At 38.3% G+C, this 25,592-nt stretch overlaps 3 protein-coding genes and 1 long non-coding RNA gene across 5 annotated transcripts; 2 read left to right on the forward strand and 2 right to left on the reverse strand.

Moving 5' to 3' along the window:
• Positions 1-4,976: 4,976 nt before the first annotated feature.
• LOC129774528 (sorbitol dehydrogenase-like) lies at positions 4,977-6,201 on the reverse strand (the record flags this gene model as incomplete). The annotated part of the gene is given in 3 exon segments (XM_055778277.1): positions 4,977-5,254; positions 5,313-5,640; positions 5,643-6,201. Coding segments are annotated over 3 exon segments (1,101 nt in total), but the record flags the coding sequence as incomplete, so codon positions are not given.
• Positions 6,202-7,198: 997 nt separating this feature from the next.
• On the forward strand, positions 7,199-8,583 carry LOC129779516 (sorbitol dehydrogenase-like). Its single transcript, XM_055787034.1, has 2 exons — positions 7,199-7,398; positions 7,461-8,583. Exons 1-2 carry the CDS (start codon positions 7,342-7,344, stop codon positions 8,490-8,492), a joined length of 1,089 nt encoding a protein of 362 aa, XP_055643009.1. The 5' UTR covers positions 7,199-7,341; the 3' UTR covers positions 8,493-8,583.
• Positions 8,584-15,433: 6,850 nt separating this feature from the next.
• On the forward strand, positions 15,434-24,763 carry LOC129777589 (sorbitol dehydrogenase-like). Of its 2 annotated transcripts, none has more exons than XM_055783956.1 (5): positions 15,434-15,586; positions 23,376-23,465; positions 23,528-23,561; positions 23,621-24,431; positions 24,497-24,763. In XM_055783956.1, exons 2-5 carry the CDS (start codon positions 23,406-23,408, stop codon positions 24,672-24,674), a joined length of 1,083 nt encoding a protein of 360 aa, XP_055639931.1. In that variant the 5' UTR covers positions 15,434-15,586; positions 23,376-23,405; the 3' UTR covers positions 24,675-24,763. The 2 variants fall into 2 exon arrangements, with proteins under 2 accessions (XP_055639931.1, XP_055639932.1); XM_055783957.1 differs by lacking the exon at positions 15,434-15,586 and adding an exon at positions 23,278-23,296.
• LOC129777590 (uncharacterized) lies at positions 21,263-21,944 on the reverse strand. Its single transcript, XR_008743261.1, has 2 exons — positions 21,644-21,944; positions 21,263-21,578 (listed from the first exon to the last, which is right to left on the reverse strand). It is a non-coding gene; the product is annotated as an uncharacterized LOC129777590 (long non-coding RNA).
• Positions 24,764-25,592: the final 829 nt, after the last annotated feature.

Raw genomic sequence — 25,592 nt, forward strand, 5'->3', positions numbered from 1 at the left:
AGTGGTTAATGCCAACTCGATAACCACCTGTTAATAGCACTTGATTGAAACATATTTGGTCACAGTGTTACATGGATAGAAAACATTCAATTAAACTTTTTCACATGAATATATTTTGAAAATTCCCAGAGGAACTGGCAGATTATTTTCAGTAACGATTAGTTATTTCCACATTTTCCTCGATACTGGAAGCCCACCAGTGGTTAATGCCAACTCGATAACCACCTGTTAATAGCACTTGATTGAAACACATTTGGTCACAGTGTTACATGGATAGAAAACATTCAATTAAACTCTTTCACGTGAATATATTTTGAAAATTCCCAAAGGAACTGGCAGATTATTTTCAGTAACGATTAGATATTTCCACATTTTCCTCGATACTGGAAGCCCACCAGTGGTTAATGCCAACTCGATAACCACCTGTTAATAGCACTTGATTGAAACATATTTGGTCACAGTGTTACATGGATAGAAAACATTCAATTAAACTTTTTCACATGAATATATTTTGAAAATTCCCAGAGGAACTGGCAGATTATTTTCAGTAACGATTAGTTATTTCCACATTTTCCTCGATACTGGAAGCCCACCAGTGGTTAATGCCAACTCGATAACCACCTGTTAATAGCACTTGATTGAAACATATTTGGTCACAGTGTTACATGGATAGAAAACATTCAATTAAACTCTTTCACGTGAATATATTTTGAAAATTCCCAAAGGAACTGGCAGATTATTTTCAGTAACGATTAGATATTTCCACATTTTCCTCGATACTGGAAGCCCACCAGTGGTTAATGCCAACTCGATAACCACCTGTTAATAGCACTTGATTGAAACATATTTGGTCACAGTGTTACATGGATAGAAAACATTCAATTAAACTTTTTCACATGAATATATTTTGAAAATTCCCAGAGGAACTGGCAGATTATTTTCAGTAACGATTAGTTATTTCCACATTTTCCTCGATACTGGAAGCCCACCAGTGGTTAATGCCAACTCGATAACCACCTGTTAATAGCACTTGATTGAAACATATTTGGTCACAGTGTTACATGGATAGAAAACATTCAATTAAACTCTTTCACGTGAATATATTTTGAAAATTCCCAAAGGAACTGGCAGATTATTTTCAGTAACGATTAGATATTTCCACATTTTCCTCGATACTGGAAGCCCACCAGTGGTTAATGCCAACTCGATAACCACCTGTTAATAGCACTTGATTGAAACATATTTGGTCACAGTGTTACATGGATAGAAAACATTCAATTAAACTCTTTCACGTGAATATATTTTGAAAATTCCCAAAGGAACTGGCAGATTATTTTCAGTAACGATTAGATATTTCCACATTTTCCTCGATACTGGAAGCCCACCAGTGGTTAATGCCAACTCGATAACCACCTGTTAATAGCACTTGATTGAAACATATTTGGTCACAGTGGTACATGGATAGAAAACATTCAATTAAACTCTTTCACATGAATATATTTTGAAAATTCCCAGAGGAACTGGCAGATTATTTTCAGTAACGATTAGTTATTTCCACATTTTCCTCGATACTGGAAGCCCACCAGTGGTTAATGCCAACTCGATAACCACCTGTTAATAGCACTTGATTGAAACATATTTGGTCACAGTGGTACATGGATAGAAAACATTCAATTAAACTCTTTCACGTGAATATATTTTGAAAATTCCCAAAGGAACTGGCAGATTATTTTCAGTAACGATTAGTTATTTCCACATTTTCCTCGATACTGGAAGCCCACCAGTGGTTAATGCCAACTCGATAACCACCTGTTAATAGCACTTGATTGAAACATATTTGGTCACAGTGTTACATGGATAGAAAACATTCAATTAAACTCTTTCACGTGAATATATTTTGAAAATTCCCAAAGGAACTGGCAGATTATTTTCAGTAACGATTAGATATTTCCACATTTTCCTCGATACTGGAAGCCCACCAGTGGTTAATGCCAACTCGATAACCACCTGTTAATAGCACTTGATTGAAACATATTTGGTCACAGTGGTACATGGATAGAAAACATTCAATTAAACTCTTTCACATGAATATATTTTGAAAATTCCCAGAGGAACTGGCAGATTATTTTCAGTAACGATTAGATATTTCCACATTTTCCTCGATACTGGAAGCCCACCAGTGGTTAATGCCAACTCGATAACCACCTGTTAATAGCACTTGATTGAAACATATTTGGTCACAGTGTTACATGGATAGAAAACATTCAATTAAACTTTTTCACATGAATATATTTTGAAAATTCCCAGAGGAACTGGCAGATTATTTTCAGTAACGATTAGATATTTCCACATTTTCCTCGATACTGGAAGCCCACCAGTGGTTAATGCCAACTCGATAACCACCTGTTAATAGCACTTGATTGAAACATATTTGGTCACAGTGTTACATGGATAGAAAACATTCAATTAAACTCTTTCACGTGAATATATTTTGAAAATTCCCAAAGGAACTGGCAGATTATTTTCAGTAACGATTAGATATTTCCACATTTTCCTCGATACTGGAAGCCCACCAGTGGTTAATGCCAACTCGATAACCACCTGTTAATAGCACTTGATTGAAACATATTTGGTCACAGTGTTACATGGATAGAAAACATTCAATTAAACTTTTTCACATGAATATATTTTGAAAATTCCCAGAGGAACTGGCAGATTATTTTCAGTAACGATTAGTTATTTCCACATTTTCCTCGATACTGGAAGCCCACCAGTGGTTAATGCCAACTCGATAACCACCTGTTAATAGCACTTGATTGAAACATATTTGGTCACAGTGTTACATGGATAGAAAACATTCAATTAAACTTTTTCACATGAATATATTTTGAAAATTCCCAGAGGAACTGGCAGATTATTTTCAGTAACGATTAGTTATTTCCACATTTTCCTCGATACTGGAAGCCCACCAGTGGTTAATGCCAACTCGATAACCACCTGTTAATAGCACTTGATTGAAACATATTTGGTCACAGTGTTACATGGATAGAAAACATTCAATTAAACTCTTTCACGTGAATATATTTTGAAAATTCCCAAAGGAACTGGCAGATTATTTTCAGTAACGATTAGATATTTCCACATTTTCCTCGATACTGGAAGCCCACCAGTGGTTAATGCCAACTCGATAACCACCTGTTAATAGCACTTGATTGAAACATATTTGGTCACAGTGTTACATGGATAGAAAACATTCAATTAAACTTTTTCACATGAATATATTTTGAAATTTCCCAGAGGAACTGGCAGATTATTTTCAGTAACGATTAGTTATTTCCACATTTTCCTCGATACTGGAAGCCCACCAGTGGTTAATGCCAACTCGATAACCACCTGTTAATAGCACTTGATTGAAACATATTTGGTCACAGTGTTACATGGATAGAAAACATTCAATTAAACTCTTTCACGTGAATATATTTTGAAAATTCCCAAAGGAACTGGCAGATTATTTTCAGTAACGATTAGATATTTCCACATTTTCCTCGATACTGGAAGCCCACCAGTGGTTAATGCCAACTCGATAACCACCTGTTAATAGCACTTGATTGAAACATATTTGGTCACAGTGGTACATGGATAGAAAACATTCAATTAAACTCTTTCACATGAATATATTTTGAAAATTCCCAGAGGAACTGGCAGATTATTTTCAGTAACGATTAGTTATTTCCACATTTTCCTCGATACTGGAAGCCCACCAGTGGTTAATGCCAACTCGATAACCACCTGTTAATAGCCGCGCGTGTATGTGTGTGTAGCGATGTCTTCCCAGGGAACCGTTTGTGGCATCACTCTCCTCCTGATAGATTCCCTTCTGGCCTAGGGTGCACAAACAGGCTCTTGGTGACACCGTTCATCCGCGCTTTCATGATAAATAAAGAGCTTCACCGCAACAGCGACAACATGCTCCAATCGCTGTTCAATTAGAACTGAGTGGATTTCCGAGCGCCGCTCGCTTATATACCGATTGGTGATTTCAATAGCCTGTTTTGAAAGCAATTTTAAGACTATTGAAACAAGTTTTTGGATCAAAAAGTAACAAGTATATAACGCGTAGACATTTTATCTTTCGAATGAATTGTTTATCATACCATTTCGTTCAGTTGTTTAGGAGCTGTTAACGCTCAAAATCTCGGTCTCCGGCGTAACGCTTTCGTTTTCGAAACTTTGATTTTACACCCCGGTATAGAAATGAAAGACGTAGTCCTACGTCAAAAACCATAGACTAGGCATAACAACATACATTATTATACGAGCTTTATCAGTTAACAAATTTAAAGGGTGTGTCACATTAAATTGCATCACGGAAAAAACGCTGTAGAAATTTAATTTTTAGGAATTATATCTTCAGCTTTCGCTTATAATCAGATAAGAGTGTATAGATCACGTTCGCCATGCTTCACTGTCAATTTTTCGTAAATTTGGAAACATGTCGTCGAACGAAAAAGAGCGTCGTGAATTAATCCTGTGCACTCATTTCGAGAATCCGGAGTTGTCACATCGGGACATCGGTAAGATGCTGGGAATCGTCCAATCCACGGTCAGCAGAGTACTAAAACGATACTTCGAGAACCTAACCATCGACCGGAAGGTGAAGAACGGCAAAAATGGATGCTCCGTCAGTGAAAAAGATCACAAGCGCGTAGTTAAGCAGTTTAGACGTGATCCGAGAAGTTCGGTCCGGGATGGACGGTCCGAAGCTTCGCCCAATAGAGAAATATTGGGCGATTATGAAGCAGGCCCTCCGGAAGAACCCGAAAGTTGTCAAATCGGAGGCGGACTTCAAGAGAAAATGGATTTCTGTTAAAAAAAAAACTACAACCTGACGTTGTACAGAACCTTATGGACGGGGTAAAGAGGAAGGTGCGAGCATACGGGCTTGGGCTCGAAGTATGAATAAAAAGAAAATCCCAAAAGTTATTTAATAGTTTTTATTTTACTGTCTAAAATTTTCAAAAGGATCTACTGGGCGAATTTCTACAGCGTTTTTTCCGTGATGCAATTTGATGTGACACACCCTTTATTCTTATTGTTAGTATCTCTTGGAACGATATGTATCAACACTTTGTTTCCCTCTCCCTGACACGCGACACGGAATGCTTCGTGAACATCCTCGAGATCGAAATGATGTGATGCCAGAGGCTTAATGTCAACATAGCCACTCGAAACGATCTCGAGTGCCGCTGGGAAGCTGTAATGGAGATTGGTATGAGCCGGAATGGTTGATTCCATGGATACTTGATACTTACTCATGTTTAAACCTCATTGCCGTTGTGATCTCAATCTCTCTCGAAACGGCATCTACCATGGGCAATTCAACGTCGTCATTGCCTAGCCCAACAAGACAAATTCTTCCTGCATTACGAGTACCCTTTATGGAGATACGCATGCCAGGTTGTGATCCGGTACATTCCAGTACACGATCCGCTGGCCCACCCAAAATTTCGTGAATTCTACGTATAAGATTATCCTCTTTATCGTCCGATTGGATCGCAATTACTCCACCGGCTCCGAATTTCAGAGTTAGGTTCAATCGATGCTTTACACGACAAAGATCCAACACAACCGTTCTGGTGAACCCATCGCCTTGGCCGCTATCAGACACATCAACCCGATCGGACCGGCTCCGAATATAATAACCTTATTTCCTAGTCGAATATCAGCCCAACGACAAGCATAGATTTCTACTGACAGTGGTTCCAGCATGGCACCTTCTTCCATGGTCAGATGGTCTGGCAATTTGAAGCAGCAGTCCGCGTACTGTGCATAGTAGTTGGAGCAGTTTCCGTCATGTTTCTGTGTGGTGCAATGCTTCCCATCCAAACAAACATTGTACTTTCCATTTTTGCAGAGATCACAACTTCTGCAACCAGCCGCTGGCTCGATTGCCGACCGATCACCTATTTTCAAATGAGTCACGTGCCTACCCACTTTTCGAACCACTCCGGACGATTCATGACCCAGCACGATCGGCTTGTTAAGTATTTGGGCACCGAAGCCGCCCTCTTTGAGGAAATGAATATCGGTACCGCAGATTCCGCAGCAATCAACCTCGAGAAGCACCTCGTTGAACGCCGGCTCAGGGATTGGACGTTCTTCCAAACGTAAATCATTCGGACCGTAAACTACGGCGGTGTAAGATTGAGATAAGAATGTTCACGAAGTAAACAATCTCGAATGAGTAGAATGCCGGAACAAATAACGATAACGGCACGAATGCATTTGAACATGCATGATGCATGCATGCGTCGCAATGTAAGCGATAACGCTTTCATGCATAATATGTTTACGCGGGCGAACCACAGCGTTATCGTTCGTTGTCGTATTGTCGCTCGGTCATATCTGTTGGACGAAAGACGGATGGAATGCTATCGCAAACCCCTCTTTTCTTCTTGTGGACTATCTCGCAACCACAGAACGTTTTCTTATCTCATTCTCGATAACAGCTTTAGATTTAGACTTAGAATTGTATATATAAACTGTAAATTCGGTTAATAAAGTAAGTTCTAGTTCTAGTTTTGCCTAGAAAGGTGTTGTTCATTCTGCACATTCCGAAAGGCCCCTTCAGTCGTGCAATCCCAGACTTGTGATAGAACTCCGAATGAGGTACTTCTTGATCAAGCTTTGAGATCCACAAAAGACTAAGAGGTGTTAATTGACAGTTAGCGTGGAATAAACCTTCTATCCTTCTCGGAAGATCCACAAGTGCAGGCTAACAGGCGACCAGGTTTAGCTTCGATGCCATCCTACTAAAGGCTAGCCATGGTGAATGTCCTGTGCTTATATAGTTGTTATGTTATTGAGTCTGATTACGATCTGACCCCGTATTCGTTATATTAACACCTTATCTGTTTGGGATGAGCATGCAGCAAATTCCAATTTCATAGAATGTATTTTCGCTATAATAATTTATTGACCGTGTCGCACCATAATAATTACCGAATACTATCGAATATTCTTGTAAACATAAAGTCCATTATTTACTTAGGTTTTATGGCGCCATTATGGCACACGTTCACTCAGTCGTGAAATTTAGCAAAATAATCAGATAATTCGATAAGTATCTGAATAGCATGCCTATGTGTCATTAGAGTATATTGAATTCAGCTGAGCAGATCTATCGATTGCACATCAACTGTATAGTCGCATACACAGCTGCATGCGTTATTCGAGGCGATTGCGAGTGGTTTATTTAACCCATATCAACGTTTGAAAGTCATCATTCACTAGCAGTCGAGCAGTGATCGCAGTGAGGAAAAGTTCTTGAACTACTAATCAATGGCGAGAAAAACAAACGTTGGGGCCGTGATACATGGTGTTGAAGATTTGCGGGTGGTAGGATATCCTGTGAGACACATATTGTACGTGATCAAATGATGTTTTGGGTTCTCCCGCAGGAACAAGTCCCGATACCGTCTCCGCGCGAAAATGAAGTTCTGCTGCAGATGGATTGCGTCGGAATTTGTGGATCGGACGTTCATGTTCTAACTCACGGTGGTTTTGGGCAGTATAAACTGCACCAGCCGATGGTCATCGGACACGAATCGTCGGGAGTTGTCATAGGGGTTGGAAGGAGCGTCAAACATCTAAAGGTGGGCGATCGAGTAGCGTTGGAGCCCGCGATCGGATGTAAGGTGTGCAAACTTTGTAAAGCTGGTCGATATAACCTATGTCCGGACGGAATTTATAGTGCGAGTCCTCCGGTACACGGAACACTCCAAAACTACTACACTCACCCCGAAGATTGCTGCTTCAAGCTACCTCCACATGTCACGATGGAGGAAGGAGCGTTACTAGAACCGTTGGCTGTGGGAGTCCACAGCTGCCGTATCGCGGGAGTCGGATTAGGATCAAATGTGCTGGTTTTTGGTGCAGGGGCAATCGGAATGGTTACGGTTATGGTGGCGAAAGCAATGGGGGCCGGTAAAGTTTGTGTCCTAGATTTAGTTGCGAGTAAGCTGGAACTAGCTAAATCGGTTGGGGCAGATTGCACGCTGTTAGTCAAGAAAGGCGATAAAGAAGAGGACACTGTGAAAAAGATTCATCAATTGCTGGGAGCAGCCCCGGATATCTCGATCGAATGCACCGGAGCGGAATCATGTGTTCGTCTGGGTATATTGGCGACGGAGCTTGGAGGCGTGCTCACCTTGGTAGGTATCGGACCTACAAACATGAATCTCCCGATAACGATAGCGCTGGTTCGTGAGGTAGAAATTCGATCTGCCTTTCGGTATGCCAACGCCTATCCGGCAGCACTAGCCATGGTGGCTAATGGAACCATCGACGTCACAAAGTTGATCACACATCATTTCGATCTTAGAGAATCGGTCGAAGCATTCAAAACGGCACGCTACGGGCTGGATGGAGCAATTAAAGTCATGATCCATTGTCAGGGTCGGAATATGAACAATCCCATTAAGAAGATTTGATGACTAGTTGTTATTGCGTGTGAAGATGTAATGATAAAATATAATATAATAAAAATGTATGTCATGTTATTATGACATACAGTTAAAGTAATTTCAGTTGGTTTACGATGAATGACAGTAATTGTTATTGCGTTGAACATTCGCTTTTCTTTGATGTGCTGCCCGCTTAGTCTGAGAGTTAGTGATTAAGTTTGTTGTGGCTGTGAAACGTTACTGTTGTAATATAGATGAGATGATATGCATCATCATTCTGAATGTAATGATTTAACAATTAGTTTCAGTAGCAAATATGAATCTGTTGACGGAATGTAAGTTATACATAACATGGTGATCATTCACTTTCTATGTAATTTTCCATTAAATAACAGTTATGAGCGCTGTACTTCAGTTCCCTATTCGAATGAGACTCAAATGTTATGCGTCTGGAATACCTCAAAGCTGAAACTATTTGTGCGAATATTTTTATATCAGAAGTGAAGGGAATCGTTAGTTTCGATATGACAGCCAAAAAGCTGAATACTGTTAAATTAATATCCCTTTGGAAGGTAATTTTGATCAACTTTAAAGAACAATTTTGATATTTTGTTTCATTAGTAGAGGAATATAGTCGACTTATTTTAACACGTTGAGTCCCGCATTGTTCGCAAAAGTGAATAGTCGGAAATTCGACTAGAAAGTAGTGACATATTGTAACACATTCGTAAACAAACCATATATTTTTATATTTTCCAATTTTGAAGCTGTCAGTCCCGACCCAGCAAACATTAAATCGTACTTTTGCACTTGCTAGGTCGCATATAAATTCGTATCAAAATACAATCGTATAAAATATGAATAAAAGGGCGCATCATGTGTATTCGAAATCGTATAAAACGCAAAGACACGAATTTCTATAGCATTGATGGATTCAGTCGTATATCGGTGTAACGATCATCCTAGTATCGCTATATGCAGTATTATATACGCATATTCTATTCATTTTGTATAGCATTGTCGCATATCAGTGTAAAAAGCATCGTATATGGTAATATACGGCTTTATATGCGTATAAAATAAAGCATATACGCATATCGCCTCCACTTTGGGTGTATATGCATCATATATCATCCAAATGTGTTTTGATATCGTTTGTATATCGTTTCCAATTATGGCTATTCGTACGATTAATTGTTTGCTGGAGATGATTAACGATTTTCTAACAAATAGCCCTAGGAACGCTGGGCTCAACGTGCTAATATTTCCACATATTTGACCCATTTATTTTATACTTTTTTGCGGGTTTCCTATTTGTGTTGAGGGGTTGATGTCTAGTTTAGAAATTTGAAACCTATGAAAATCCTATTATTTACCGAGCTATAGCCATTTTAGTGATGCGGTTTCTAACCTGATGCGGCCATAACAATTACCTTCAAATGCGTTTTTCTCGAAACTGGCATCGTGTACGCCAGTCAAGTTCTGCTGAACCGATTTATGTCGAATTTATATGAATACTATCTGTGAGCATCTCTCCATCGCATGAATTTATAAAAAATCATAAATTCTTAACCTTACTATTAAACAAAATCGGAAAACTTGAAAAAAAGTTTTAAACAGCTTTTTTTTCTTCAAACGGTTGCCATTTTTTTGACTTGTCAGAGGTGTCCATGCGATAGCGGCATACTGATTCAGAATCTGTTCGACTTTTTTGTTTCAAATAACCAGAAGAGCAGGAATCGTGTACGCCATGGCACAACTTTTTTTAAACCTCTCACTTCGTCAGATTCTGAATATTTTTTTCCGTTCGATTTTTGTTTTATTGTTAAAAGATAGATGAACAAATAATGATACAATGGATAGTATAAATATTCTTTGTTTTATTAACACGTTGACTGCCACTTCAGTCACCGGTGACTGACACCGAGTTTTTGTTCAGGCTGCGTCAGTCACCGATGACTGACAGTATAACATATGGTAATAAAGGTAACTAATATAAGCATGTAAGCTTATAAGCATTCCTTTTCGAACAAAAATACCTCCAACTATGATAAGAAACGATGGCCCTAATACGTTTAAAAATTTCCATAAAGTCGCTGTAAAACCGTGGCACTCAACGCGTTAAACTGTCTTTCTGTTTTCATTTTTCATGTTCAGTAATTTTGTAATAATCATACTTTTTCGAATATCTTGATTCGACTTAATTTTAGGACGAACCCAGAGTTTTTGGTGTGGTTTCCTTCTGTTGTTTTTTTCAAGTAGGACTACGTCTTTTAGTAAGGGTGCCAAATCAGAAAACGATTTTTTTGAAATAAAGTTAACTTTAATAGACGAATTTCATGCCAACTCGACTGGCCGTTGGCAGCACCTTCTCAGATAGCTGTGAAACGTTGTGGGTGTAAACAAATGGGTCTTTTAAACAACTTTGCACATTTGAAATATTCAAAAAAAGAATTGAACTACTTTTTGAAAAAATCTTTTTTTTTTAAATTATAACTTGAAAACTATGATAAATTCTGGTTCAAGTATGAAATATATGGAATAGTTTGAATTTTTATAAAAAAATACCAAAATTTAATAAAAAATTCGCTAAAAAATTATTTAAAAAAATTAAAATTTATTTTTCTTAAAAACGTATTTTTGAGAAAAAATCTATTTATAATAAAGCCCTTAAAATTTCCAAAAAGTCGTCCATACATCAGAAGATGGGCACTTTTACATGGAAAAAGTTTCTAACAACAACTTGTTTTCTTTGAAAAAATTACTTATCCTAATTTTATTTAAAATCAAGTTGGTGATATAGTGTATTCGACAAAGTTTTAGATTTAATTAAAATATGAACTTTTGTCGAAGACGTCAACTTTCTATCTTTTATAGTTTTTCGAAAATAAGGCATTTTTATATGAAGACTTCTAAAAAAATAATGTTTCGCAGAATTTTTGTGTGTAAATTCTCGCGTTTGACATGTTTCTAAATAGAAAAAAAATAGTAGAGCATGTAAATCGCGGTAATTTATACATAAAAATGTTACGAATTAAACATTAATAGTAATTTTTCATCAAAGAAAACCATGAAAAAGTTGTTGTTCGAAAGTTTTTTTCCATGTAAAAGTGCCCACCTTTCGATATATGGGTGACTTGTTGGAAATTGTTATCTATTTTTTCAGAATTTTAAAAACACATGTTTTCGAGAAAAATTAATTTCAATTTTCAAAATATAATTTTTTAATGAAATTTTCTTTTTAAATTTGTTTGATATTTTTAAATGAAAACCTAAACAATTCTCGCGTAACTTTTGAAAAGGTCCTATGTAACAAATGTAAACAAATCGAGGTAATGGATGCACGCTATTAGTTTTCAATCATTGAATGTATTACAAAAACAATCGTTCACGTATCTATCTTCTTCATCTTTTTATCGGCGATACAAAAAATATCCAATGTACCGATTCGGATTTTATGCGCCCGACTGTTACTTCGGACGCCTCTTTTCTCCGACGCCCGAAACGTCCGAAGTAACAAAGCAGTCAAAACAATACGAAGTCGTACTTCGGTCGTTTTGAGTTTTTGTTTCTTACATGTGTTGTTACCGATTTTAGTGCAATTCGACGAGTGATAACAATAATAATCTGCCTTTAGAATGAAATGCTGTTATTTGGATTGTTGTTTAGTAATTAGTTTCAAATTCTTATCGTGCAACGTAATATGTCCAATGTGCAAATGCGGGCAGTCAAAAGGTCCAATGTAACATTTTTCGCTCCTAGTCTTCAACTTTAATCTCAAATCACGGAACAACAGTTACGATTGGTTTTTTAGAGTTATTCTTGACTGCTAGTGGTGAAAGTAGCGATAAAGATCGAAACGTTTTAAGACAATTCGCGGGATAATGTATGGGTCTTCAACTTTGTTTTTCTCGAGTTGACGAAAATGTTACATTGGACCTTTTCAAAAGTTACGCGAGAATTTTCTACATTTTTTATAGATCTTATAGTTTTTGAATTAAATCCGAAAAAAAGGTGAAAAAAACAAAAAAATTCTCACAAAAAATCTATCAGACCTCCAAAATTTTTTTTTCTATTTAGAAACATGTCGAACAAGAGAGTTTAGACACAAAAATGTTACGAGTGAAACATATTTTTTTTTTCAGGAGTCATCATGCAAAAATGCGTTATAAAAAAACTATAAAAGACGGCAAGAAATACCCATCAATTAAAGAAAGAAGCCTGAGTCATTAAGGGAAAATGTATAAGATCATGTTTATCGGTCATTTGTTATCACAGTGCAAGAAAGAGTAAAATCTTATCTAATGTATTGATTTTTTCATCATTAAGTGCGATTCACATACAACATCCACGTCACGTTCACGTTCCGTTACGTCAGTTACTCTACCATGCAATTCATATGAAAACATTCACATACACCGACAACGTAACGACCCGTCAGCATACGTTCAACGAAAACGACCGGCAGGATTTGTAGAAAAGAATAATTGACGGAGACGGACGGCTCGTTGGGTTTTTGTCTGGGCTTTGTGTCTCGGCTTTTGTTTTGATTTTAGCTGCATTTTTTATGCCAACATAGTTTCAAATTTCTCAGTCAAAATCAATTCACGACTAGCTGAGAAAAACAGTCTAAATATATATTATTATTGTTAAAAAAGGGTCGGGACTACAGGTTTTAGGCATTTAAATAATATAGTTCAATGATTTTCACTGAATTTTTCTAAATTTAGGACTGATTCTAGGCATACTGATTTGCAAGAGGGCGTTGCAATTCAAAATTGTTGTAGATGGCGACACCAGGAATAACATTGAATAGATCATTCGTTTTGACGTGACGGTGCTGGTGCAAGCATTGACTGCATGTGTGAATTGGTGGAGACGTTGACGGAACGTATACGTTCTTTTCCGTAACGTTCTATGTGAATCGCTCATTACCCTTCTCTCATCTCGCTATGACTAATAGGGGAAAGTCGGGAAAGACGGACACCTATGTATGATTGATAAATTACATTTTTATTTTAAATTTTAATGATGTACAAACCTGCAATACAGTGTATCAATACCTTTGACTTCTGCTGTATACACCTAGCTGGCTTTCTGTTGAAACTGTAAATAAAAACATAAAAGGAATCTACAAAGAGCAGCTTGATGTAAATTTTCGTCTGCAGCAAATAAGGTTCTCATGAGTGGTACATGAGTGTTTCACCATCACCATCATCACTTTATCGAATCAACGGTGAAGTTTTCTCATTTTTACTCTAGAAATATTGATGAAAACAAAAATACTTATCAAGTCAGGTAAGACGGATACTCCACCGAAGGGAAAGAAATTTTGTTTTGAAAAAAAATTGATTATTCCCTCTTTCTTTTTTAACAGATGCCATGTGCAACCAGATATCATGGACGAATCAGCAGAACCAGTAAAAGTTGATTCTGAAACACGTGAATCTTTTACTCACAAAATAGTTTTCAACTACAGTGACACAAACTCGTACTCGTACTCCACCATGCAGATCTCGTTTCCCTTCTTTTGGTAGTCGAAAACAAGCTTCCAGAACACTCTATTTAGATAAAGTCATAGTATCATATGATAATTAAAAAGTTTGCTATCTATTTTCAGAATAATGCTGTTTATTTCTCTAAAAATGGCGAATGTATGAAGATTGACTCAAACTCATATTCGTACGCTATTTGAAATTTTAACTCGACTTTGAAGTCGTTGATCAATTTCCGAATTCCATCATTAGTATGTTATCTCTCGTTCATTACAACTATCTTTAGCCGTTATCTACGAGTTTTTTGGTGTATTCGGAAGGAATATTTATCATTTTTTTTATCAAGTGATTTTTAAAATCTTTTTTTTTTATAAATTTGATGGTTTCTAAATTTCTCACACAGATAACTTCCATAGTTTTTTACCTGGATGTAAACATGGTGGTAGTGAAGGGATAGTATGAGGGTACATGTATGGACAATTTGGTTTTCATCGATGGTGTATTGAATCAGAATGTTTACTTGACCATCCTGAAGGAAAATATGAAGCAAGGTGTCAACAATGGAATCAAGGATTCAAGTTTTGCCAAGACAATGACCCAAACCACAAGGCATATAAAGTTTGCACATGGTTAGATTACAAATGCTCAAAAGTTATTGATATTCCCCCACAATTTCCCGAAATCAATCCCATTCAAAAACTATGGAAGTCAGCTGTGTAGAAAATTTAGAAACCATCAAATTTATAAGAATAATCCACCCACCCACTTGATGAGAAAATGGATGAATATTCCTTCCGAATACACCAAAAACTCGTAAAAGATGGTTAAAGACAGTTAAAGATAGTGGAAATGAACAAGAGATAACATACTAATGATGGAATTCTGAAATTGGTCAACGCCTTCGAAATGGAGTTGAGATTAAAACCAGCATACGAATATGAGTTTGAGCCAATTTTTATACATTAGCGCATACATTCACCTTTTTAGAGATATAAAAACCATTATTCTGAAAACAGATAACAAACCTTTTAACTCTCATATGACACTATGACTTTATCTGAATAGAATGTTCTGAAAGCTTGTTTTCGAGTTTCAAAAGAAAGAAAAAGAGATGCATGGTGGAGTACGATTACAAGTTTGAGTCACTGTAGATGGAAGATTCTTGTTGAAATGGAGTGAATCTATAGCAATCATGTAAACGAAAGTTTACCGAAAGTTTTTCTTAATAAACATCTTTAATTTCATCAAAACTCGCCGGATCTCGAAAACTTTCCCCATCAGCTTACTTTTGGATAGGTTTCAACTGAAAGCACTCGATCGAGGCATCTATCGGCGTGCTCAAAGATTTAATTTGTAAACGAAAATCGTTTCTTAGAACGCGTCTTCGGTGGCTGCTGTTCTAACCCATACATACAGAGAATGGTCGATCGCTGCCCCGATACGCGCACTCGCAATGCTTTCACGTATTCCATTCAGTCATTAGTATCTTCCCGATACACTTGTTAAAACGAAGTGTGGTGTTGTGGACCTAGTGAAAACAAAACACGTGCAGGCACGATAGAATCGATTTGCCTCTAGGTGTCCGGCTCAGGTGTGGTGCAAATTAGTGGTGACAACAAGATATAGGTAAGTTTTTTAATCAAAATACTGCTATTTGGATGACGTTCCTAGGGACTAGGTTAACAAAAATCAATCGCGCCGAACATGTACCATTATGTTTATATATAGTTTCGGATACTGACCTTTCTGGTGTGCCACAGATACAATAGGGTCAGTGATTTTACAGAATCGAAAGGGAACAGTGGTGCTAGCACTGGTTCAACTGTCCTACAATATGATATTTTATCGGATATATCAGGTGTGCAAGTTGAAATCGTCCGGTTCATGTTATAGACAAGACGGGTCTATGGTACTAGGTGAAGCCGTTTCGTCACTAAGTTGGTTAGGAGAGCGGTATATGATAACAGTACGGAAGAAAGCAGAAGGGGAATTATTTGCTTGTAGCGTGAAAGAGACAGACTGATCACGAGCGAGTTTCGACACTAGCGTATTGTGTTTTGTTTACAAACAAAACACAGTAGACTTCCAAGATGGCTGAAGAGTGGTTTTAGTAAGTTGGTCCACCTTAGGATAAACTTCTAGGCGCCTTGGTTATAGATGTTGCTAGCAGGGTTGTATGCGTTCCTTAGATTTATTGATATATTGATATATGTCGTTTTTTTCATTTGACATTAAACTTCAAAAGTATGTTAGTGTCATTCTGCAAAAATTATAGAAGGTTGTGCCCAAGATACGACCGCATTGTTGCCGTAGAACTACGCTGTTATTTTATATAAGTCGCTTATTTATACCTTCGGATATTATTCTATAATGCTGTGAAATTTTGCTTAGTAGAATAATCTCTGAAATGATTTTTTTATTGTAGAATCAGTAGACGATAATTGATTGATGATTCATTTTTGCTCTCGCAAAACAATACACTAGCTGATCGTATGTCGCAATTTATTTCATGTCAATGCATTGAAAATTTACCTCGCACGCTATTCCGGTGGCCTTTTTCGCAATTGACTTAAACTCGGCTACAGTCAATTATATACATGTTGCACCAGCACCATTATTCCACATCTCATAACTACATCAATATATCTTTGGCACCGCATGGAAACAACAACAATGACAAAACTTGAAAAATATAATGCTACATGTAATTTATTATTGCCTCAAAGAAATCGCACCTCTAGGCATCGTTCGTACAACGTAAACCAAGCGCCAAACAAGCGTTCGCCATAGCATGCATACAGAGCCATACATTGGTGGTTTGAAACTACTAGGAATATAAACACTTCTCATCATTTTGCGCTATTCTCAACCGAAACGCTTCTGTTAATATTACTGACCACGGATAAAGTTGCATTACTTTCTCATGCTCGAGATAAGCGCAGCTGTCATCCTTAGTGGAGGAAGTTTTACTACTGGCAAGCGATCCCAAATAACTTATAACATTCCAGTAAGACATTCAAGATACTCGGTATATCCCAAATAATTTTTTGGCGCACAACTTTAACGCCTGCTTCGCCATAACGTCAGTTTAATGCATTGATGCATTAATGATGACGGAAAACGAACCTAATGATGACGGAAAACGAACAATGTTAACTGCTTGGAAAAAGACTGAATTATGCCACACAGCTTGTACTCTGCTGTAACACTCATCGATGCGAATTCGCTGATAAGTTTGTCAAGAGCGATCGGCTTCACCACCAGCAGGGGGAGCTTGATTTAGGTTGCTGCCTGGGTAACGGCGTTTACATTTTCGACCGACGCGCCGAAATCGCCTACTTTGCTGTTGTTCGATGCGGTGTCACACTCGCGAAGGCTCAGTTCAGTGCGAGCGCTTTTCACTGCACCAACATCGCGTGCATCATTAGATGACGCTTGCTTCAACATTTTATTGTCCCTGGCAATGCGTTCGTTTTTTGCAGGGCTTGAGCCTGCCTTCCTCTTCTTCTTGCTCATCACACACTACGCGAAGCGTCCAATTTATGACGCGGAAAGAAAAACATACGATACGAATAACGCGAAAAACGAACAGAAAAACCAAACGACGATATCCAAGTTGGATTACCACTGGTGGGGTCCAATCTTAGATCGAAGCGCAGCGAAAGCAAAGTGAACTGGATTGCTCAACAGTTCGATGCCGAATGAAAGTTTGCCTCAACGAGATCCACTGTTTATACTCTAGGCAAGTATTCCCCTTCATTCTTCTACTTTTCCTTTGTTCACGGAGACTTTAAATCCTACGATTTCCCCTCCGTTGGTCGTCGATAAGTTGCTCGTTATTGACAGCTCTGTTCGGGAAAGCACACAAATGGACAGAACAAATGTATAGGAAAATGGAAACGCTTTAAGTTTTCATGAATTTTAGCCATTTACAAACAATGGGATTCTAATGTATAGCATATTAAACAAATCTTACGGAATTTCCGATTCGTTTAGTATGTGAATCGCCAAAATCCGTTCGCGGCAAAAATAGTTATTAACGTTGACTTTATTTCATAAAAATGTGACCTGTTTTCTGATATGGCACCCTTAATGAAAGACGTAGTTCTACGTCAAAACAAATCGTTTCGGCCGAAAGACGATGCCCTGTGTGTGATGGCACCAGGAGGGTATGATGTACCATAAGCTACTAAAAACGGATGAAACGGTGAATACAGATCGCCACCGACAATGAATTTTAAACTCTGCATTGATAGAAAATAGAACGGAATGGATCCGAAGACACGATAAAGTGATATAACAGCATATCAACGAAACGGCGCATACCACTAAAGCCATAAAGAACATACCAAAAACCCTTAACTGAAAAACGCTATCGCACTCGTCGTATTCACTAGACCTGACGTCGTTAGTTTATCACCTTTTTACGTCAATAGTATATTTCCAATTCGAGTATAAAGATCTGATAAAAAAAAGCTTTTTGAAAACGAATCCATCATTTGCGAAATGTGTCGAATCACACTGATTACTTCTAATAAAAATATTTTAAGGTTCTCATGAAAAGTATGTGTTTTTTTCATGTAAAAAACCGGACGATTTCAACTCGCACATCTGGTAATTGAATTTGATAGATCCACTACAGACTTATAAAAATAATGTTCAATTAAAAAAAATCATAAATACTTGTAACTGAAAGTATTACCTGATGCTCCTCATTAGTTTTGTCCATCTTTCAATTATGATTTGGATTTCTAGTCGGAAATACAGCACGTCTTTTGAGATTACCCAACAAACAACTTTCCTGCTACAAACAAATCTATATAAATAAAAATGTAAGGCAAAATCTGTTGGTAAGCGGAAAACCCGAAGAAGGGATGGTCCGATTTTAGCCTCCTGTATTTTGTTGTATTCGTCTTTTCCCGTAGATCAATATAGTGGAGAGAAAAATCGGAAAATTTTCGGAAAATCCTGAAGGAAGGTCGGAAAATTCGGATAATTGAATTCCCACATGTTCGAAAATTACATCATAATAAGCGTTGTTAGTCCATTCGATATTTGCGCTATCGAAATTGATCTTTGTTCGTAAGTGGAAATGAATTTTCAGACGAAATAACGCATTTCCATATCTTATATCTATAAATGAAAATGGAAGGTCAAATGTGTTGGTAAGCGCAAAACCCGAGGAAGAAATGGTTCAATTTCAGTCATCTATATTTCGTTGTATTCGTCTCTTCCCGTAGATCAATATAGCGGAGAGAAACATAGGAAAATTGAATTCCTATATGTTCTACAATTAGCTAAGCGTTGTTAGTCCATTTGATGTTGGCGCTAACGAAATTGATTTTTGTTCGAAAGTGGAAAAGGATTTTCAGACGGAATAACGCATTCCTGTATCTTCTATCTATATAAACAAAAATGGAAGGCCAAATGTGTTGGTGTGCCCTAAACCCGAGGAAGGAATGGTGCGATTTGAGCTTACTTTATTTTGTTATATTCTCTGTATCAAACATGTATTCCATGCAACGGAGAAACATGTTATTTCCAAATGCTTGAAGAATCTTGAACGGGAATTGTGTCTGAAAATAATTTTATATTATGAGGACGAGTTTTTGTAGAAGTACTGGACAATTTATAGTAAAAGGATATTGTAAAGGGTCAAAGGGTAATCAATCAATGAAGAGTTCAGTGATTGGACTCGTTAGTGAGTTTACTTAGTAAGGAACTTAGTAAGAAAACGTGGATGTTTGAAAGTATTCAAATCAAAACATATATTTTGGGCGGGACGAAGTTCGTCGGATCAGCTAGTAAACAATAAAACCCTCTTTTCGTCAATCGTAACGAGTTGAGGCAAAATGTGTCGTATCGAAAAAAAGGCAGTGCATTGTTGCCTCGAAAACCCTTTTCTATATTTCTGATACATATTGTTGTACAGGATCAGTCATTTTTTTCATTTGATGAATTCGATCGTCAGTAACCGTAACAATTTCGTTTACAACGTTAACATTGGTTTCTATCCACTCTCATCTATTTGAGTCACTGTTTTTTTGGGTTGTCCGGAAAATTCGTGCCGTCATTTATTTCCAAAACCAGTAGTAGTGAGAATGTCACAAAACATTATGAAATGTTTAGTTGGAAAATTCCGTAAACGTTAGTTTAGATAAAAACATATGGGGTGAAATTGATATTTTTTTTTACATTATTTCCTTGTGTAATATGCACGAAAATGAATATAAATTCACATAAATTATCATGTATAACAGATAATTCAACGGTTTGAGGATACCAAATCTCATTAATTCCACCTAAATGTGTAGTCGTGTCTTTCTCATATCTCGATCTAAAGTTTTAGCTGCAGATCATCAGGAGACCGTCCGGGTTATCCTCAAAAACCCAGAAGGCCAAAAACCCTTGAAATGGTCACCAAAGAGCTCCAAATGGCGGGTTCTGAGTTGTTTTGGGTTCTGGAATCTATGGTCCCTGTACTTGTTCTCACTATATCTCCGGAACACGTGGACCGATTTCGATAATACTTGAAAGGGCTCTCAAATGAAACAAAATGGAGTTTCAAATGAGACCCGTCGCAAAGGAAAATCAAAATGCGTCAACGCGAATTTCAAATGAACAAGTAACACAACAACATGGACAGCTCCAATTCGTTCTCGAATGATGCGCGAACACTTTTGGTGATTGATTTTCATATTTGAGGATTGATATGATCTGTTTCAACATTGAAACTATTTCCATCAAAACTGCTACCAGATAGTGTTACACTTACACTTATAGTGCAACTGGTGGGAATACGGAAAGGTTAAGAAGAACTAAGTGCTCCCGTGGCCGAGTGGTTAGCGTCCCCTTAACATGCCGGGGGTTCGGGTTCGATTCCCGTTCTGGTCGGGGAAATTTTTCGTAAAACAAATTTCCTCCAATTTGCACTGTGGTCACGCGTATTCTAGAGCTTGCCACGCAAGTAATACTACGTTGAGACGGCGAAGTTCCTCTAGGAACGTGAGTGTCAATTAAGAAGAAGAAGAAGAAGAACTTTCAAAACTTCTAAAAATGGAAACGAAAATGCTGCTCAGAAGAAGCTAATTTTTTAATTCATTTTTTCCTTCATCCCGGTTTTCATCTGCGACTTACTTCATAAAAGCAACTAAAATATGACGTATTAAAGCAAATCGCGATGAGTGATGAAAAAAGGGTTACCTACCAGGGTACGTTTATGACAAGGTATTCTGGGCTGACTAGTGCTTCAATAGTAGTGAGGCTGTGACGTGTTAGCTTTGCAAGTATCATGGGACGGTATTATAAATTTGTCTAAATTAGTTTATTGCTATTGTATTTTAGCTTAATGTATATATTTATTCATTGCAGCGTATTAGGTTTTCTTTCTATTCAAAGCCTAGGGAAAATCGTGGCTCGCCAATTTGGATTTCAGCTTCCTGGAGCTTTCTGTAGCTCTCCGATACCTCTTGCCGCAGTGCTTGAATTAAGCTATCAGAACCGGCCGAATTGCTAGGTTTCTCATTAGAGATGTTGATGGTACTGCTCCCGAATTCCTTTGACGGAATGTGACTCTCGGGATAGTCACGTTTCCTCCCATTAGTAAACTGGACCGATTCTGCGGATGTTACGGATGTTTTTAATGGATTTAACTCTTACTTGTCAATCAATGTCAATCAAGACTTTTCGGCGAGCCTTCCGGTTTTGATTTCCCGCGGCATGAAAATCGTTGGCCTTTCTAACAGTAGAATCAGCTAAAACTAAACTATTTTGTGTACTAATTGTATAATCTGGATTTGTTCTCTGGACTCTGGACTCCTCTATCTCACGTACTATTGACGTATTTTCAACAAAAAGTAGCAAAACACGTTATATTCGCAACAACAAAAAAAAACACTTGTTATGAATTGCTTTGCGATCGCTGCCTTCCGTCGATGCTAAGATGTCATAGTTGAGAGTGTATAAGTGAATCGTGTCGTACACACTTCGAGTCTGGATTACCTTGTCATAAACGTACCCTGGTTACCTACAACAATTTCGAGCGGTCATAGCGGCTATACGTTAGTTCCATCACCACCACTATTTCACATTTCTAACAAACAAAACATTTATAAATGCCACGACAGGAGGAAAGCACAAACACATTCATAGTTCTTTATTTTCCCGTCGTCAAAGGAAATTAAATACTCTTATTATTGTAGCTGCTTTTGATGTTGCTGAGGTCGCTGATATTGCTACTATTCCTGTTGCTGATATGAATATTATGTTATCGCATGTGATTTCTATTCTGCTTCTGCCTATTCTAATATGATCGTAACTCTTCATGGTGGAAAAAATCATTCAGTGGACAGTATTTTTTTGTATTGAGAGCTGACCTATAAATCATTAAATGATAGCGCATGTCATGCAGGTTGTGTTCCTGTTCACGAACTGAACAGTGCGTTCGATGCAAAAATAAACAAGCGTAGGTAGGCAATGGAAATGAAAATGCTTCCAATCATCATCAATTTAACCATTCAGATTTCGAGCGATTGTAATGTATAGCACATAAAATAAATCTATTTTCCGAAGAAGTTATTAAGGTTAACATTTATTCCTAAAAACGTTTCTGCTTTCTGATTTGGCACCTTTATTGAAAGACATAGTCTTACGTCAAAAAGGAAATATCTCTTCTTCTTTGTGCATGCTCCTTTCGCTTCACGTTCGTTCATCCGTTTCATTCTTCACAAGCTGAAGCAAAGTTTTCAATTGTCATTTTCAGAGCGAATTGAAACAGTTATGGTTTCGAGCCTATAGGAGCAGTTTCAATCGACAAACGAAGGTTTCTTCCAAATTGAAAGGAAACGACATCAGAAATGAGTGAAACAAAAGAATCGATATTTCAGTATGCGTAGAAATCAAACCGATTTCACTGATGAATCAATCGAAACAAAACTTTAGTCAACTCCGATTCCTATAGAACAAAAAATTAAAAGAACTTGCGAAAAATTACGCGTGACATTCTTCGTCGCTGTTCTGCGAAGAAGATTATCCAAATGCTAATTTAGCAAATTGCGTAATGAGAACGAATTCACAAGCCACAGATGAAGTACATTGGTTTTGCGAGAATATGACATGATAATACCATTAAGTTATGGTATTAGATTATGGTCATTCGCATATTGTTAGAAGAACCCGATTGTTATGTTTACATCACTATCTGCTTCATTTGAACGACATAACGTTTGAGCAAACATACCGAGCAAATATTCTATTTTTTGCACTCTATCAGATAAGCATACCATTAGATGCTGTCGAACACTTGCATCATTCGACATTCTCACTTTGACTTTGAAGGTGATCGGTCGGTTTCTGTGTCTTTCGAGACATTGGATTTATTTTGTTCCGAATTGTTAGCCAGTAATCTCTATTTCAGTGTCACGCCCCCAATTTATTCAGTTCAGCGATGCCAGAAGCGAAGGATAATCTAACAGCAGTGCTGTATGGAATTGAAGATCTGAGATTGGTAAAGTTTTATGCTAAAATACTGTAATTCAATTATTCATTTAATTGAAATTTGACTTTCAGGAACAACGACCAATCCCAACACCTAAGGCTGATGGTGAATGTAATGAATCTGATTCATAGAGGTATAACTGAAGTTTTGTCTTCTTCCTTTAGAGGTTCTGCTCGAGATGGACTGTGTCGGCATCTGTGGTTCAGACGTGCACTATTTGGTCCACGGTAGGATCGGTGATTTTATTGTAAAACAGCCGATGGCGATTGGTCATGAAGCGTCTGGAGTGGTGAGCAAGCTGGGTGCCAACGTGAAGAACTTGAAGGTGGGTGATCGCGTGGCTGTCGAGCCGGGCTACGGGTGTCGGGTTTGTGATTTTTGCAAGGGCGGTCAGTACAATCTGTGTGCCGATATGATTTTCTGTGCGACCCCACCGGTAGATGGTAATCTGGCGCGGTATTATACGCATCCTGCGGACTTCTGCCACAAGTTACCGCCGCACGTGACAATGGAGGAGGGTGCTCTGTTGGAACCCTTGGCGGTTGGTGTACACGCTTGCCGCAGAGCTGGCGTATGTCTGGGATCGAACGTTTTGATCCTCGGGGCGGGTCCAATTGGTTTGGTGACATTGATCGTGGCTAAATCGATGGGTGCTGGGAAGATCGTGATTACTGATTTGCTCCAGAATCGACTTGATGTTGCGAAGGAATTGGGTGCTGATGGTACTTTGTTGCTGGAGAAAGGTGCCAACGAGACTGAGATCGTTAAGAAAGTTCACGCACTGTTCGGCGGTGCACCAGATAAAACCATCGATTGCTGCGGAGCGGAGTCAACGTCACGAATCTCGATTCTTGCTACACGGTCCGGTGGATGCGCCGTGGTGGTCGGAATGGGCCCATCGGATGTTAAGCTGCCGCTAGGAAATGCATTGGCACGGGAAGTTGATATACGAGGCGTGTTTCGTTACTGCAATGAGTATGTTAGATCGAGACATTTGCACGCGAAAATGATTGTAACTATTTTTCTTTTTTTTATATTAGCTATCCGGCAGCTCTCAGTTTGGTCGCTAGTGGAAAGATAAACGTGAAAAGACTGATCACGCATCATTTCAACATTGAGAAAATGGCGGATGCATTCAACACATCCCGACATGGCCTTGGAGGGGCCATCAAGGTTATGATTCACGTACAGCCGAAGGATACGAACAACTCGAAGTAATGATTTCATTGTCAATTTAAATTTTGTCCTTTATGCTTTGTCGTGTTAACTGTGGTGCCAATAAAGTACGTTGTAGATTAGTATTGAAATACTAAGCCATTTTCAGTTGTATATTAAAGGGTGTGTCACATCAAATTGTATCACGGAAAAACCGCTGTAGAAATTTATTTTTTAGGAATTATATCTTCAGCTTTCGCTTATAATCAGATAAGAGTGTATAGATCACGTTGGCCATGCTTCACTGTCAATTTTTCGTAAATTTGGAAAAATGTCGTCGAACGAAAAAGAGCGTCGTGAATTAATCCTGTGCACTCATTTCGAGAATCCGGAGTTGTCACATCGGGACATCGGTAAGATGCTGGGAATCGTCCAATCCACGGTCAGCAGAGTACTAAAACGATACTTCGAGAACCTAACCATTGACCGGAAGGTGAAGAACGGCAAAAATGGATGCTCCGTTAGTGAAAAAGATCACAAGCGCGTAGTTAAGCAGTTTAGACGTGATCCGAGAAGTTCGGTCCGGGATGTCGCCAATAAGCTGAATTTGTCAAGTTCATTCGTCCAGCGGACCAAGCAGCGGGAGGGCCTGCGTACATACAAGGTTCAGAAGGCTCCTAACCGCGACGAAAGGCAAAACATGGTGGGGAAGACGCGAGCCTGGAAGCTGTACACTGAAATGCTGACATTGCCTGGTAATGGACGACGAAGCGGACTTTCGTCAGCTGCCGGGCCTGTTGTTCTTCTCCGCAGAGGACAAATTCAGCGTTCCGGAGGAGATTCGCAAGCAGAAACTATCCAAGTTTGCCAAAAAGTACATGGTGTGGCAAGCGATCTGCTCTTGCGGAAAGCGGAGCGCCCCCTTCGTGATGACCGGCATGGTAAACGGGCAGGTTTACCTTAAAGAGTGCCTACAGAAGC

Source organism: Toxorhynchites rutilus, chromosome 3 (assembly GCF_029784135.1).
Source record: "Toxorhynchites rutilus septentrionalis strain SRP chromosome 3, ASM2978413v1, whole genome shotgun sequence".
In the NCBI taxonomy this organism is placed as follows: domain Eukaryota; kingdom Metazoa; phylum Arthropoda; class Insecta; order Diptera; family Culicidae; genus Toxorhynchites; species Toxorhynchites rutilus.

Excerpts from the sequence above, each read along its gene's own strand:
- LOC129779516 (XM_055787034.1), top strand. The coding sequence starts at position 7,342 with ATGGCGAGAAAAACAAACGTTGGGGCCGTGATACATGGTGTTGAAGAT. Across the intron at positions 7,399-7,460 it reads GTGTTGAAGATTTGCGGGTG|GAACAAGTCCCGATACCGTC; the intron begins GTAGGATATCCT and ends GTTCTCCCGCAG.
- LOC129777589 (XM_055783956.1), top strand. The coding sequence starts at position 23,406 with ATGCCAGAAGCGAAGGATAATCTAACAGCAGTGCTGTATGGAATTGAA. Across the intron at positions 23,562-23,620 it reads CCCAACACCTAAGGCTGATG|AGGTTCTGCTCGAGATGGAC; the intron begins GTGAATGTAATG and ends TTCTTCCTTTAG. Across the intron at positions 24,432-24,496 it reads GTGTTTCGTTACTGCAATGA|CTATCCGGCAGCTCTCAGTT; the intron begins GTATGTTAGATC and ends TTTTTATATTAG.